Source organism: Euprymna scolopes, chromosome 43 (genome assembly GCF_053919585.1).
Source record: "Euprymna scolopes isolate OS-2025 chromosome 43, ASM5391958v1, whole genome shotgun sequence".
Lineage (NCBI taxonomy): Eukaryota > Metazoa > Mollusca > Cephalopoda > Sepiida > Sepiolidae > Euprymna > Euprymna scolopes.
In genome coordinates, this window is record NC_136524.1 from 34,121,405 (window position 1) to 34,136,507 (window position 15,103).

At 29.2% G+C, this 15,103-nt stretch overlaps 1 protein-coding gene across 19 annotated transcripts in view; it reads left to right on the forward strand.

Moving 5' to 3' along the window:
* The window catches only part of LOC145268276 (eukaryotic translation initiation factor 4 gamma 3-like), a 222,638-nt gene that overhangs the window by 92,166 nt on the left and 115,369 nt on the right, over window positions 1–15,103 (forward strand). For 12 of the 19 annotated variants that reach the window (XM_080123651.1, XM_080123653.1, XM_080123650.1 and 9 more), the window contains one exon: window positions 13,095–13,211. The exons of the other annotated variants lie outside the window; for them this stretch is intronic. In XM_080123651.1, the coding sequence (XP_079979777.1) occupies window positions 13,209–13,211 (3 nt within the window). In that variant the 5' untranslated portion in view covers window positions 13,095–13,208. The remainder of the gene's footprint in view (window positions 1–13,094; window positions 13,212–15,103) is intronic. 19 annotated transcript variants of the gene reach the window in all.

The following is a 15,103-nucleotide window of genomic DNA, read 5'->3' on the forward strand; positions in this document are numbered from 1 at the left end:
TTATCAGATGCAATGCTATTTAGGTCTAACCTTGAGGATCCAATTGACTTTATATATATTACATGAAAATCCAACCCACTCTTTATATATTATGCATGTACGTGTGTGTGGAGAGACAGAGATGAAGAAATAATGGTCTGAAGCCAGAACATAACAATGAGTAATTATATAGTTAATCCTTATGAAATAGGGAAAAGCATTTGAATTACAACCAGTTGCCCAAAATACTGCATACATAATTAGCTCAATAGAAGGGCAAAATACTGCATACATAATTAGCTCAATAGAAGGGAAGTTACATGATCTAGAGCAGTAGTAGTAGCATTAGTTTTTTTTTTTTTTTCTTTTTAAATAATTTTTTTTTTTTTTTCAACTTGCATGAAAAGAGCTATGTAAATGGACCTCAACATTTCAAGAAATTCGGTAATTTCACCACCATTTATTTATTTTCCAAGCTATTCTCATGAAACTTGGCACTCTTATGTAAAATTGTGTGCTCTTTCTGATTATGCAGTCAAATCTGATGTATCTCTTTACCATTAGCCATGAATGATAAATTCAGATGTACAAATTTATATATATTTTTTTTAAACTGGCGCATGGTGTCATACAGTGAGGGTCTATTCATGAACAAAACTAAGTATTATAGTGGTATTTAAATATAGATTTATTGAGAATAGGCATTTTCCTGTCTCCTCGCCAAAGGAGAGCTTAGTCTGGGGTGTAGCCATTGAATGCCTAAAGAGCATTCATGGCCGGAATTTACCACTCCCCTCAAAGAAAAGAAAAAAATTGAGTAGATATGGATTAATCTCAGAAATAAATCAAAGAAAATTTTTCATATAGATTTTGGATTTCTGTAAAAGATGGAAATTCCCATAATTGACCAGAACTAATGTATTTTGGGACCAGTCCAATTTTCAATTTTGTAAATTCTCTCTATCTGGCCCAAAATATACCCCTATTTTCTGAGATGCAACCATAAATCATACTCTACATGAATCCTTGATGTAGCTTTCACAGTACCAGGATACCAGGAATCCTGATAAGCAACCACTATATTCACCAGTTGATGGTAATTTTCATCATTTCTATTCTGTTGTTTTACTGAAAATTCAACTATGTAAACAAAGAAATAAAGCAGCAATTTTTTATCTTGTTTCCACCATAACATTTAAAATGATTACATTTAGGATATGCTGAAAACGAATATTGCATTTAAATTTTCTGTAAATAAGTAGTTTTCCAGATATTAAGCAATGTCATTTCTTATGTTATCGCTGGTGGCCATCTTGGTACATGTAAGCGCAACCCTGAGAAACTATGTGCAAACGCACGTACCAAGATAGCCAGCAGCAATAACATAAGAAATGACATTGCTTAATATCCGGAAAGCTACTTATTTGCGGAAAATTTAAATGCGATATTTGTTTTTAGCATACCCAAAAACCTTAAACAGTAGTCATTTTAAAGAAAAATGTTATGGTAAAAACAAGGTAAAAATTTACAAAATGCATCACAATGAAATTTATCAAACCGTCTAATTGTTATTATGTAGTTATCCTCAGTTAAAAAAAAAAACCAAAAAAAAAAACCGGGTTAGTCTTACAGATTCGAAAAAATGGTCTTGACAATGAACTAAAAATAAATTCCAGTTTCACGATATATTTTATTTAATTGTTAGGTGAAAGTACAGAGTAGTTAACAAAACACCCTTCCCCATGTTAAGAATGGGTTTCTAAATAATGTTATTTCAGCATAGTAACATAAGTGCAAAAGTACCTTTTTATTTGTTATATATTTGTTTTCTTTTTGGTTTTTGTATTTTTTTTTACCACTAAAAAACAATTGTACAAGTAAGAAGTTAAACGCATGTACTTAGTACATTTTGCTGTTTTTTAACGCTTTTAGTACACGTGTACGAAAAGCGTTAAAAAACAGCAAAATAGTATTGTTTGGAAATCACATTTGTAAAACTTGAAAATAGTTCTTTTTTTTTAAATTGACAAACACAGAATCCAAAAAATGAAATTGATTTTTCTGATTTTGTTTTGAAAGTAGAAAGTTTTTTTTTATTATTATTTAGTCAGCTGAGCGCATAGCCGTTTTCCTGAAGTGGATTTGAATTTCTATTAACATAAGATAACATTTTAAAGAAATTTCCGCACAATTAATAATTATCAAATATTTACATATTATACATGAATATAATTCTATTATAATTAAAACTATTATGTATATAAAAATGGATGATATATACCGACTTATCTTATCAATTTTGAAATATTCTTCGTAACTTTGCTTTCTGTGGTTGTAAAAATATAAATTAAAGTCCAGTAGAGATGGATTTCTATGGTTATATAGCTTGTAAACTTTCAGCCATATCTAATCAAATTTAACCTTAAACATTGAAAAATAGTTTCCCTTTTTGCTGTCATTTTTTACCGTTTTTTTTTTTTTTTTTTAACTTGGAGCATAAAAATATTGAACGCATGAAAGAAAAATAAATTAAAATCATTGGAATGCGTATTGTATTCTCTTTCCAGCAATGTAATTCTTTTAAAAATTGACCCACAAATAAAAAAGATATGACTTGTTGAAGCACATTAGGTATGTAATATTGCCGATGTCCACGAAAATACAGCATAAGCTTGTAATACTACTAGTAGAGTAAATGGAGCTAAATAAAGTTAATTCAAATATGTTAATGATCTTATTAATTAACTTCATTTAGCCATATATATATATATATATAATGCTTTCATTAATAGTCGTGCAAAATAATCCAATAATTCACACATAATATTAAAATCTGTTGCTGTTGTGGGAAGAAAATCTTGTTCTATTCCATTTTATCATTTTATATTTTATCTAGCTTTGTCTACCCAGACATATTTACTTCCAATTTTCTGTCATTTTTTAAAAAAAAATTTCTCAATCATTTTTTATAAAAAAAACTGGCCTGATTTCCCGGGTGCTTGGAGGTGTGTTGAGCAAAAAAAAAAAAAAAAAAAAAAATGTAGTAGGCAGGCTCGAACCAGCAACACGAAAGTTGGAAAATAAAGTGGAGGTGTGTGTAAGGGTGTTGCTTGAGCAAAAAAAAAAAAAAAAAAAAAAAAGTAGTTAGCAGGCTCGAACCCATATCACGCCAGAGGTAAAAGAGGTGAAAAAAAAGCAAACTGTCTTACCGCTGTGGTTGTGATGTCATGGGCATTCAAAATAACACGTTTTATGAAATGTCGTGGAAGTGAGTGTTGAATGACTTGCAAAAAAAAAAAAAAAAATGATACCGATCTTGCGAAAATCCATCACCTCATTCGAAAGTTTTAAGCAGACATACAAACATACATACATATTTTTGCCTTTTATATTACAGATTATAGTACAAGGCATTTTTGAAAGTTGAATTTTATGATGGTATGATTATTAATTGAATGTTTTTAATTTCTACAAATAAATAGCTTCCAAAATTGATCTATTAATAGATAGGGATTTTTTTAAAGAATTTAAAAATATTTTAAAACAATCATATTGAAATTATTAAAAGGAACAAGTACCATTATTAAATGTTTCAGGCCTTGTTTAATTATTTACTCTTTAAATCTTTTAACTTAAAAGAAAAAGTTTGACAATTATGTTTTATAAGTATAAAATATTTAAAAAACAACTTTTGATAGCGAATTAGTATGGCAAAATTCATATTTTATCTGAAAATGTGCATTGAAATCAGTTTCACACACATTCAAAAATACCCGGGTACCCACCGATTTTTTTTTTTTGATTTTTACGTTTAACATCGTTCGTTTGCCTTACGTTAGTTTTTTTTTTTTTTTTTTTTTTATATATTTTGATTGATTTTGTGTGTCTACCAAAAACTTGACACTCACATTGGACTGTGACAAAATCGTTATTGTTAGATCTATCTCTCGAATGAAAAATATCTTAAAATAAGCCAAAAAGATTAGTTCTGTCATTGTCAACTGGGCTGTTTTTTTGCAAGGAGGGGTCACTTTCTGCATCAACATTTTTTAAAGTCATATGCCTACCAGTCTCCACATACATTTATAAAATGTTATTTCGTAGGTCTGTGACATCATAAATCGCTGTGGTCAAGACAGCTAGTGCGTTAGCTTTTTTCACCTTTTTCCTCTTTCGCATCACAGGTTCAAGCGTGCCTGTCTATTGTGGCTTCTTTTTTTTTTTTTTTTTTTTTGCTCGCATGGGAACTTGCTATTTCAATTAAAACTTATTTATTCTGTGTGTGTTTTTTTTTTTTTTTTTTTTAGGGCTTAGTTGCTAAATAGCCTTAGTATGCCACCTCTCTCCACCCAGGCAACGCTGTGTACCCGTGCTAGTCTATTAAATAAATCTTGTATATTTGTGTGAGTGTGTACATTTGTATGTCTGCGAAAAAAAAACCTTGCTGATCCGCATCATACAGGCACCAATGTGGTATCGTTAGAGTGATCTTTGACAAAAAATATTGAAAATTTGTAAAAAAAAAAAAAAAAAAAAAAAAATCGTCCATTCTTTCATGTAGAAATCATTTTGTTTTGAAGGAGGTGGGTCAGATAAAAACCTTGCTTTCAACAAAAATCGTGCATATGCGAATCGTTGATACATTCTTGTCTTGATTAGCTAAATTTGATACGTTATAACATGTCCTTGTAAGCCCATTGATAACGTGTTCACTTGTTAATTTGAGTTATGAGTTCACGCCCAGCGTGCGTTTTTTTTTTTTTTTTTTTTTTTTTTTTTTTTTTTCTTTTTTTTTCTTTTTTTTTTTTCGCTTACAAAATTTTGCTTTTGGTTTTGCTTCTGGTTGATGCCACCCAAGTCCTGCTTTCTTTAATTGTTTTTTTTTTTTTTTTTTTTTTTTTTTTAATTTACTTTATAAATTAAAATATATTCAACCATATTTTACGATCAGACAAGTCTATTATATGAACGGAGCAGGTTTGTGTTTTTATGTGCAGTTTAAAGTCTAAAACTACTAACCAAAGACCTATAAAGTTTATATTTTCTTGATTGGTGCTGCCTTGGATGTATAAGATTTAAAATCTTTATTTTTTTAGCGTAAACTGGACCTTGTTTTTTTTTTTTTATTTTATTTTATTATAGACTTGAGAGATAGATATGAAGATATTACACTGTTTAATTTCTATTTAGTTTATGGCTCCTGGCAATGATGGGTCTCTCAGCTAGTTTGTAAATTTTTTACATCTTATCACAGATTTGACTACCTTTAAAGTTTCTTAGAGGAATCTTAGAATTGTGTATTTAAGGCTGAAAACTAGGATTATATATTTTTTGTGTATTCTTATGTTTTAATAATGGCAGTGTTTTTGTTTTTTTACACAGTTATTTTATTGTAAAAAGAAAAAGAAATTTTTTTATTCAAATTATTGAAAAGATTGTATTCACCCTTTCATAAACACTCCTATCAGGAATGATGGGGGGGGGATTATGCTTCATCAGTCTTTGTTCTTTCTATTTATCTTGATAAATTACAAAAATATTCATAAAATCATTTCAGTAATTTACTTTGTCTTAAAGATGTGAAATCACTTTTCAGCAAAATTTTTGTTATTTTTGGAATTCAGAAACTGGAATTCAGCTTTATTTGTGTGTGTGAGAGTATATATATATATATATATATATATATATATATATATATATATATATAAACATAGTCATATCACATTTGCCAAGCGTTTTCTTCCAGCATTTCAAAATAACACTGCAGACAGAGCAACATGCGAACTATTTACTAACTTTTTTTTTTTCTTCAATTTAACATCGGCTCTGGATATGACCTTAAACTATATCCGATGGTGAGGCCCCAGCTTGCGGGCTTTGAGGAGTGTGGAACCATCCTTTAATTGCCATTGCTCCCAGGTCCACTCTGACCAGGATGGTAGTACCTGTTAGGGTCCCAACTATTGGTTAAATAGAAAATGACTTTAAAAAAAAAATATTCTATTAAAAACATTTTCTTCAAAATCACTGGATTTGGCATTAAATAACCTGAAAAGGGTTGATATGCCATAAAACAACCAACCAACAATCAATTTAACATCTTTGTGAGGAAAAACAAAGTATAAAATTCTGAGGATGGCATCTATCGCCGAAATATTAATTTTGAACAAATAAATCTTTGTTTATTTTCATAATATTGTATTGTAATTGGCTTATAAATATATTTTATACAAATTTTATTTTAAAATTCAAACAATGTTTCTATCACGGAAAACAACTCTATTATTACAGGTTAAAAATATTCAAAAATGAATTTAACAAGGTTTATATAATAGCGTTCAATATTAAAGAGCAACGTGTACCTTAATTTATATTCAAAGAAGCATTGAGATAGAGCAAAAGCTGTATTCAGATAATCTATTTTATTTCTCTCTTGCTCTCTCTCTCTCTCTTATTTTATTTTCTCTTTGCCTTTGTTAGGGTTTATTTCCTTTCCCTCTCTTAATTTTGCCTTCAAATGACTCATGATGGGAAGGGGTGGTAGAAATCTTTGTTTCATGAAAGAATGATTTCCAGACCCCCCCCCTTCCGTCTCTGTCACATACACACACATGAGAACTCTTGTGTTTTAATGTTTTTTTTTTTTTTTTTTTCTTGGACTAAACACATTTTTTTTAATGGTTCACTTTTAATTTTAATGAAATTTCACAAAATTTTAACAAAAATCAACTAATATATAAGTTGATACTTTCCGTATGAGAAAAAAATATTAATCCTTTGTTACCCCCCCCCCCTCCTGTTTTTAGATGACTACATGTAAAAATTTGAAAAATTATTTTAGAATTTAGTGTTGCATTTGAATTTAACATAAAACCATCTACCTCACCCTACCATTTATGGGCCATTAATGATTTTTCTTTTTTTCTCTTATATAGAAACCGTGCATATTGTTTGGGGGAGGTGTTCTATATTTTTAGGCGATTAAATGTCGTCTTAAAGTTTTTTTTTTTAGATGCCATTTGCCATTCCAACTTAAGGATTGTTTAGGAGTTAGAGAAGGGCACGTGTTTTACTCACTAAATTTTGTGATTGGATGAAAGTATACAAGTTTTTATTGAGTGGAGGATTAGTTTTGATTTGTTTTTTGGTATTATGTGAAATTTCATTTTTTATTTGCCTATTAGTTGTCTATACCGATACTATCGGTACTTGTACAGTTTAATTAAAACATTAAAAAATGAAAATATCAGAAAACGGTTATATTGTACGTATCCGTTTTGGACTGAAGATCTCTGCAAAAAAATTTCACTTAATTTGATTGTGTAGTTTTTTGGGTTTTTTTTACGGTGGAAAAAAATGTTTTTATGGCAGCGTGTTGAAGATAGACATCTTGGAATCTTTTGAACATGTCACGTGGAGATAACTCAAAAGCACTGGCACTCCCTCCCCATCTTTAATACTAGTTTTTTTTTCCCCCTAAAAATCGAACCTTTTGCTTGGTATCATAACAAATTTTTTCACTGTAAAATAAAATTAAAAAAAATAAAAATACCAAAAACTACTTGATGAAATTAAGTGAAATTTTTTTTCAGAGAACTTCATTCCATAACTGATACCTACAATTTAAACTTTTTTTTTTTTTTTTTTTTTCGATATTTTCACTTTTTAATGTCTTAAGTAAACTTTACAAGTACCAGAAAATTGGATGATGTGTACATCATACAAATTTCTTTATTTCTAAACAAAACAAAAATATCATGTTCCAAAAATTATATAAATTGATCAATGTTCTGATCTGTTAATGTTCTCTCTCACTCTGTGTAGATATGTATATATACTAGCTATAAATATTAATTGTAGTATTGTGTAAATATTAAAATTACGTTTGTTTTACAACTACAGTGTCTCATATTTAGGAGGGAAATTGTAGAATAGATAACATGTAGTAGCAGTGAAAGTGAAATAATGAAGATCTTGTGAATATGTATGGCAATGTCTAGCTGGATAACATGAAAAAAAAAATAAATAAATAACCCCCCCCCCCCTTCCCCTGAAAACCTACATCAAGAATTGGCCTAAAGCATGCCATAGCAGATTTGCATACACAACTTTTGGATAAAATATTAATGCATTTTTTCTCCATTCAAATTCAGTGTACATTATTGTGAAAATAAGTTTCCATTATTTTTTTAAAATGTACATTGGCCAAAATTAAATTCCCTTAAATTAAATAGTTACTAATTTAAGGAGAGTAGGAAGTAGCCTTGTAAATCTGTTGTCTTATTTTGTCCCTTAGTCCATGAGTGATGTTTCTTAATGAAGGGGGAAGAATTGCTGTTTTCAGTGTTGGAATTTCTCCACCTAACACTTGATATTGGCTAGTTTTTGACCTTAGAACTCCTTACGTCAAGTGGCTTCATGTCTTATCCAAATTTATTTCCATTAACAAAAAAAAACTGTACAAACATTTAGATAAATAAACTCTCTCTCTCTTTATCTCTTTCTCTCTATCTCATATATATTTCCCCCAAACCTCTTACCTTGATAAAGGGGAGACAAAAACTTACTGCTATGGATTCCAAATATTTCTCATGTTATATCTCCAGTATCAAATAAGCCTTATACACTGAAATTTACTTTAAGTATAAAAACCAAAGAGGGGAGATATAACATATAAGGAATATTTGGAATCAAGTATGCTATTTCAGATCATTCGAAATCATAAAAGCAAGTTATGTTAAATTAATATTGAACAGTGATCCCCCACTTCTTGAAACAGTAATGTGCGACCTTATGGGCAAATGTCACATAACCCACTACACAATTCAGGTCACTAACTTTCCAGCGAGCCTTCATTTGTTTGATTCTTATCGGTAGTTGCCGAGATTTTGAACTTATACCAATTTTGGGGCAATTTTATATCTGTATACGGATATATCTATACTTGTTGCCAAATTGAATATTGAAATGCACATATCTTTGGTTCTATGTGACGAAACTACATGAAAATTTGCAGGCTTTTAGATTTTATGACAATTGGCTTAAAAGAACCTATGTTTTCAAACCAATAAAATATGCATATATATATATATATATATATATATATATATATATATATATATATATATATACTAGCATGGGTGCCCAGTGTTGCCCAGGTATTTGGAGATGTATGTTGGGCAAAAAAAAGTGGTCAATTTTTTTTAACTTTCACCCTTATTATGACCCCCTTAAAATTTATTATTTTGAGCTCAAATTAAGTGAAATTAGATTCATGTCCAATGAACCTACATATAAAATTTCAAGTGTTTAGACCGAAAATTGTCGGAGTTTGGTAGAGTTCTCAAAGGTCAAATCATTGAACTTTGACCCCTTAGTCGCCAAATTTCTGGCTGAAAACCGATCACATCGATTTTCCATATCAAATTTTGAGTTTGTAGACTTAAAATTCAGTTATTGCGTAGGGAAATGTACACAGACAGACACTTTCACTTTATATATATATATATATATATATATATATATATATATATATATATATAATGTGTGTGTGTGTCTTAGCAAGGCAGCTTTAATTTTGATGCTTTGGGGTTTGTTCTTTTTTTTTTTGCTTGGTTGCTGGACCACTAATATATATTAGCGATGGGACAATTGTAACATTTTTCTTGATTCTGATACAATTACTGATTCTCTTTTAAATTTCCGATTCTTGTTAAATTTGTAAATATAGTTGCATTTTTTTTTTTTTTTTTTTTTTTTTATTTATATATATATAGGAGGGTTAGATATCATTTTGTCATTAATACGAGTCATAGAGAATTAAGTTTTAAACCAAAACAAACAAATAAAAACAATGAAAAGAATCGTCTTCGGCATCTAAAAATAGTTTTTTTTTTTGTTTTTGTTTTTTTTCTCTCTCTCTCTCTCTCTCTCTCTCTCTCTCTCTCTTCCCCCCCCCTACAGATTCTGATATTTCAGATAGTTCCAACTTTTTTTTTTTTTTTTTTTTGATTTCTGATTAATTGTCCCAGAACACTATATATTTCTATGTGATTGTGTTGCCTAATTCAAGAAGTTCTAAGATCCTTTTTTAAAAATAAATAACTTGAATACAGATTGTTTTAGTGTTTGAATTTGAGGTAAAAAGTTTACATAATCTATTTCATATTTATCATGTAATATCTATCGATTATATATATATTTTTTTTAAATATGAGTAATACCTGAAAAATATGCCTGATATTTAAAATAAATTTAAAAAAAAATTGTTTTAAACATAGGAATTGTTTTCTTTATCAGAGCTTTATACATTGCTAGTAAAACAGTCACATTTGCAAGTGAGTTTTCCAAGTGGCGACTATAACTAATAAAACGCTTATCTTTTGGTGATTTTGTTTCTTTCACTGACAGTCTTCTAAAGCTCATTACTAAATAAAAGATATCTTTTCAACTTTTTTATTCTTTTTTTTTTTTTTATAATAAAATAAGCAAAATCAATTTATCTGTGCCTAGACCTAAACGTGTATTCTATGAACAAAGCTTTCTTAAAACTGCACACCTGTGGAACCCTCTTCCATATGCCTATTTTTCAACTGACTGCAATATGGTCGTCTTCAAGTCCAACATAAACAAGTTGTTGATAAGCTATCCTCATAAGTAATCTAATTTACCAAATTTCCACTACTAATGATTACTACGATATTATCCCGTTAACCCTTACCCTCGAGCCTTGGTTAGTGATGACACCTTTGGAAAAAAAAAAAATAATGAAAGGTCTAATAGAACAATATATACGTGTTTTTTTTTTTTTGTTGTTTTTTGTTTTTGTTTTTTAAACGAAGGCCATGTTTAAAAAAAAAAAAAAAAAAAATCAGAAATGCAAATGTTTCTATCTTCAAGTCTTAACATAAAATTTGGTGTATATACAGAATTACACTTATTGGTCTCTCGATAAAGGGGGGATTAGACCTAGTAATTCACTCCTGTTCATCTGTTCGCACTTTTTTTTAATAACCATGTCATGATTTTGAAATTTTGCACAAACGTTAGTCATGGTGAAAGTAAATTTTTTTCACTCATGGAGGGGGACCTTGCATGCTCATATTGTTGAAAATATAGAATAATCTTTGATATACATACTTGTCACTAAACAAAGATGTCATATTCCAAAAATCATGTGGGGTTGGCTAGAAACTTTTTAGTTGGCTAATAAACAAAAATATTTAGTTTTTCAAAGGTCAGCTAAAGATAAATTTGTCCGTAGAGTCCTGTTTATAGTTAAAATTAATATTAAAATGTAAAACTGAGGAAAGATTTGATTTTTGCAGTTATTTCTTTGTTTTAAATTTATTTTATCTGCTCAAAGCATAGCAAATGATGTGAATACTGGGCCTGTTTCTTGCATTTTTTTTTTTTTTTCATACACTACTTATTTATATACACTATTAATCACAAGGTTAACATTTTGTTAATTTTCTTTTTTATTTTAATTATTATTGATTTTAATTCAATGATTGTCTTGAATCTAATATAACATAGTTCTCTTTGCAATAGTTCTTTTTTGCAATATATTATTTCGTTTGCAAATATGTTCAAATATTCCTTCCTCTCGAGGTACGGCTTGATAAGATCTATTTCTAACTTGCAAATGAAAAGCTAAATTAGTTTATTTCCCTTTCTTTATGGTTATGTTTAAATGCAATAAATTTATATTGAAACTAGCAAGCCGCTCAGCATTGCCTGGTGGCAAAATGTTTTAATATGATATTTTAATTTATGTAGATTTCATATTTATTATTATAGTCATTATTATTTTGTACCCAATATATAATAGTGATTTCGAAAAATAAAAAAAAAAATTGAAAAAAGGTTGGGTGCCATCAACTAGAATTGAAACCAAAACATTCAACTCTAGTTTTATTCCTTAGCCTCTAAAACAAGCCCATACACATATAAATAGCTGAAAAATAACATTAACCTATGAATAGACTTGTGCATACAAACAGGTTTAGTCGACTACTTGTACCACTGGTCAACTTTTTTATTTAGAATTTTGACCTCTTAACAAAAGTTGTTGCCAACTAAAAACCAAATCAAAAGTTTGCTACAGGTTCAAATACAGTCTATATCAAATTTCAACTCTAAAATATTCAGAGAGGGGGTTTGGTAGAAACTTTTCGCATAACAGGTCACTTTTATTTATATATATATATATATATATATATATATATATGAGAGAGAGATCGAAAGAGAAAAAGGTAATTGGACCGGAAGTCTAGAAGAGCAAAGTTTAATTTAATGTATTAATACTTTAAAAGAACATTGCTCATGGTACTATAGATATATAAGCTCAATGGATATATTTATCCTAGGACTATATTAATATTGAGGATAAAGATTAATAATTGTAAATTATGAATCGGTTGTTTTGTTTCTCCTTTTGAAACTGATTCATAATTTACAACGATTAATCTTTATCCTTTATATATATAATATTTCCATGTGCTAGAACGTTTTCATTTAAATTCTATGCAATTCAGTGTAATAGTGAAATGAAACCAATCGTCTAATAAGAAACCATAAAAAATAATTACCACTCGTTTTCCAAAGGAATATGCAACCTTCATGTAGTTGCTCACATATTTATGACTGAGTATATTGAAGTTTTAATTTTTAAATAGCGAAAGTAGGCTTTTAATACCAATGTCAGCGAGAGGAGAAAAACCCCAGCTTTACATAGACTAGAAAATTTTTTATCTATATTTATGAGATCTTTTGAAATCATTGTTTATTTTAAATTAATATTTCAAATGGTGAACTTTGATGACGAGTTGGCAGAGGCTTTAAGTATATTTATATAAACCAAAAATTAAGTAAAAATACTGTCTTGCACTCTGATCTTTATATTGTTTTTGTTTTAACTTTTAGTTTTTATCCCATCCAATATATTGTTTTCAAAAAGTGATCTAAGTAGCTTCTAGATAATGTTATATATATATATATATATATATATATATATATATATATATATATACACGTACGTATTTCTATCTGGTTGTATTCTTGCCTAACTCAGGAAGTTCTAAGACCTTATTATCCACCCCCTCTTCTTTAAGATGCTGAGCAGACCAGCTATTGTTGAGGGTGTGGAAAGCTAGTGAACCTCTCTCATCCAGTGACTGAAGATCACAGGTGCTTGATGGGAGAGATATCAGGGAGCTTGGAAGATTATGGTAAGAATTTTGTTAATATTGCTGTCAATGTTATCGACAAGGCTTCTAACCTCTGTTCTCAACACATATGCAACCTTAGTCACTCATTTTGTAACATTTTTGATGATTAATTCCACTTTCAGCAATGCATGTTGATATTCTCTTAAAAAAAAAAAAAAAAATTTTTTTTTTTTTTTTTTTTTTTTTTTCCGTAATATTCTTCACCTTTTATTTGCTTGCCCCTTTTTAATGCCTGTGAAGCTTTGTTTTATTTTAATAGTGTCTGTCTTGTTTGTGCTTTTTTACCCTTCCTTCCTCCCTCTCATTTTTGCTTCCTTTGTGATTCCATTCTTCTTTCAAGGTTATATTTTTGTTTGAGTAATTTCTAACTCCTCGTAATAATGTGTTCGTACATTTTGTCAGAATTTACTTGGGACTTGAAAGATCATTTGAGATTTAAAAAATTTTTTTTTTTTTTTCTGCAAAAATGCTTTATATTATGCAACAGCTTATTCGTTGAAGAAATTCTGTTGACATTAGATCCCATGGGTACTTCATATGGCGCTCTATACTACAGGCAGTCGAGGAGCTGAATGAGGCTTATCAGCAAATGATTTTCAGGGTTTTATATATAGATACAGGGTAACCATTTTTTTCTGTGGGGGGTGGGGGACAAACTTGTTTGTAGTTGGATATTTTATCGGTGACATTAATTTGCATATGAGGAGAAGCAACTTATAAAATGATTAAAATTATCCTTGAAGTAGTTCATATACAAATGAATGAACACTCTAACTTATAAACAAGTCCTTGTTTCCACAGTAAAATTGTCTCTGTGTGTCTGTAGGTATAAAAATATTTTGTTTTAAAACTATTATCACTATAAAACCTTTAAGAAAATAAAATTTAGCCCTCTAAGGAATTGAGAAAAGGCAATCAATCTAAACGCAAATGCAATATTCTGACTTCATACCGTTGTATACTCTTTGATTGTTTGCCGTCCATGTTTGCTGAATTCGCATTTATAAACATTCGATTTTCCTCGATTTCTGTATTAATTTCTCGTGTCCTGGAGGTAGAATACTTGCCTACGAAGACGAGGATGACTTTGTGACTAGGTTTGCACCTCCTGACTGACAGTAATTGTCATTTCCTGCACTGATGATTGCAGAAGCATGAAACTATTTTTTTTTATATTAAAAAAATATTTTAAAAATTATCTCCTTATTGTTATTACTACTACTACTACTTGCATTAATTGCTTTGAGGATAGAATATGTTATGGCTAAATAAATATGTAAAAAAAGAAATTAAAAAAAGTGTGGGAGGGGATGATAAATATTAAACGAAGCAGATACTTAGGATTTATTGTAAATACATATTATCTTTCAATCGATCTTATCAAATCTTGGTGAGAATTGGTTACATTAAGAAAATTAAATCGCTCAATTGCAAATATGTAAAATAACATTCTCATCCATATTTGATGTGCTGAAAGATAATTAAAACTACTTATTTTTCAGAGATCTTGTTTAATACTTGTCAGTTTCTCAAGTACATATTCTCATTTATTTAGCTTTAACATATCAAGTACGGAAAAGAATGTTATTCTATGTATTTTCAAATATAGTTGACATCAAAACTTTCTGAAAAATCAAGCCTCATCAAAGCCCGTAGCCAGTGATATTTGAAAATAAGGCTGTTAACTTTGTTTTATGAAGAGCTTAAGCAACGTGAACGTTAACTTTACTAAAAGTAATATTTTTGATAACTTGAATTTACTGACACGTCTTTCAACTGATAATGTTTCATTGCTAATATCTTATAAGTTAATAAATTTTTGTATTAACAATACTTAATGACCTATCCATTAATTACAAACAAAATCAGGGTTTATTTAAGTTCCTCTCAAG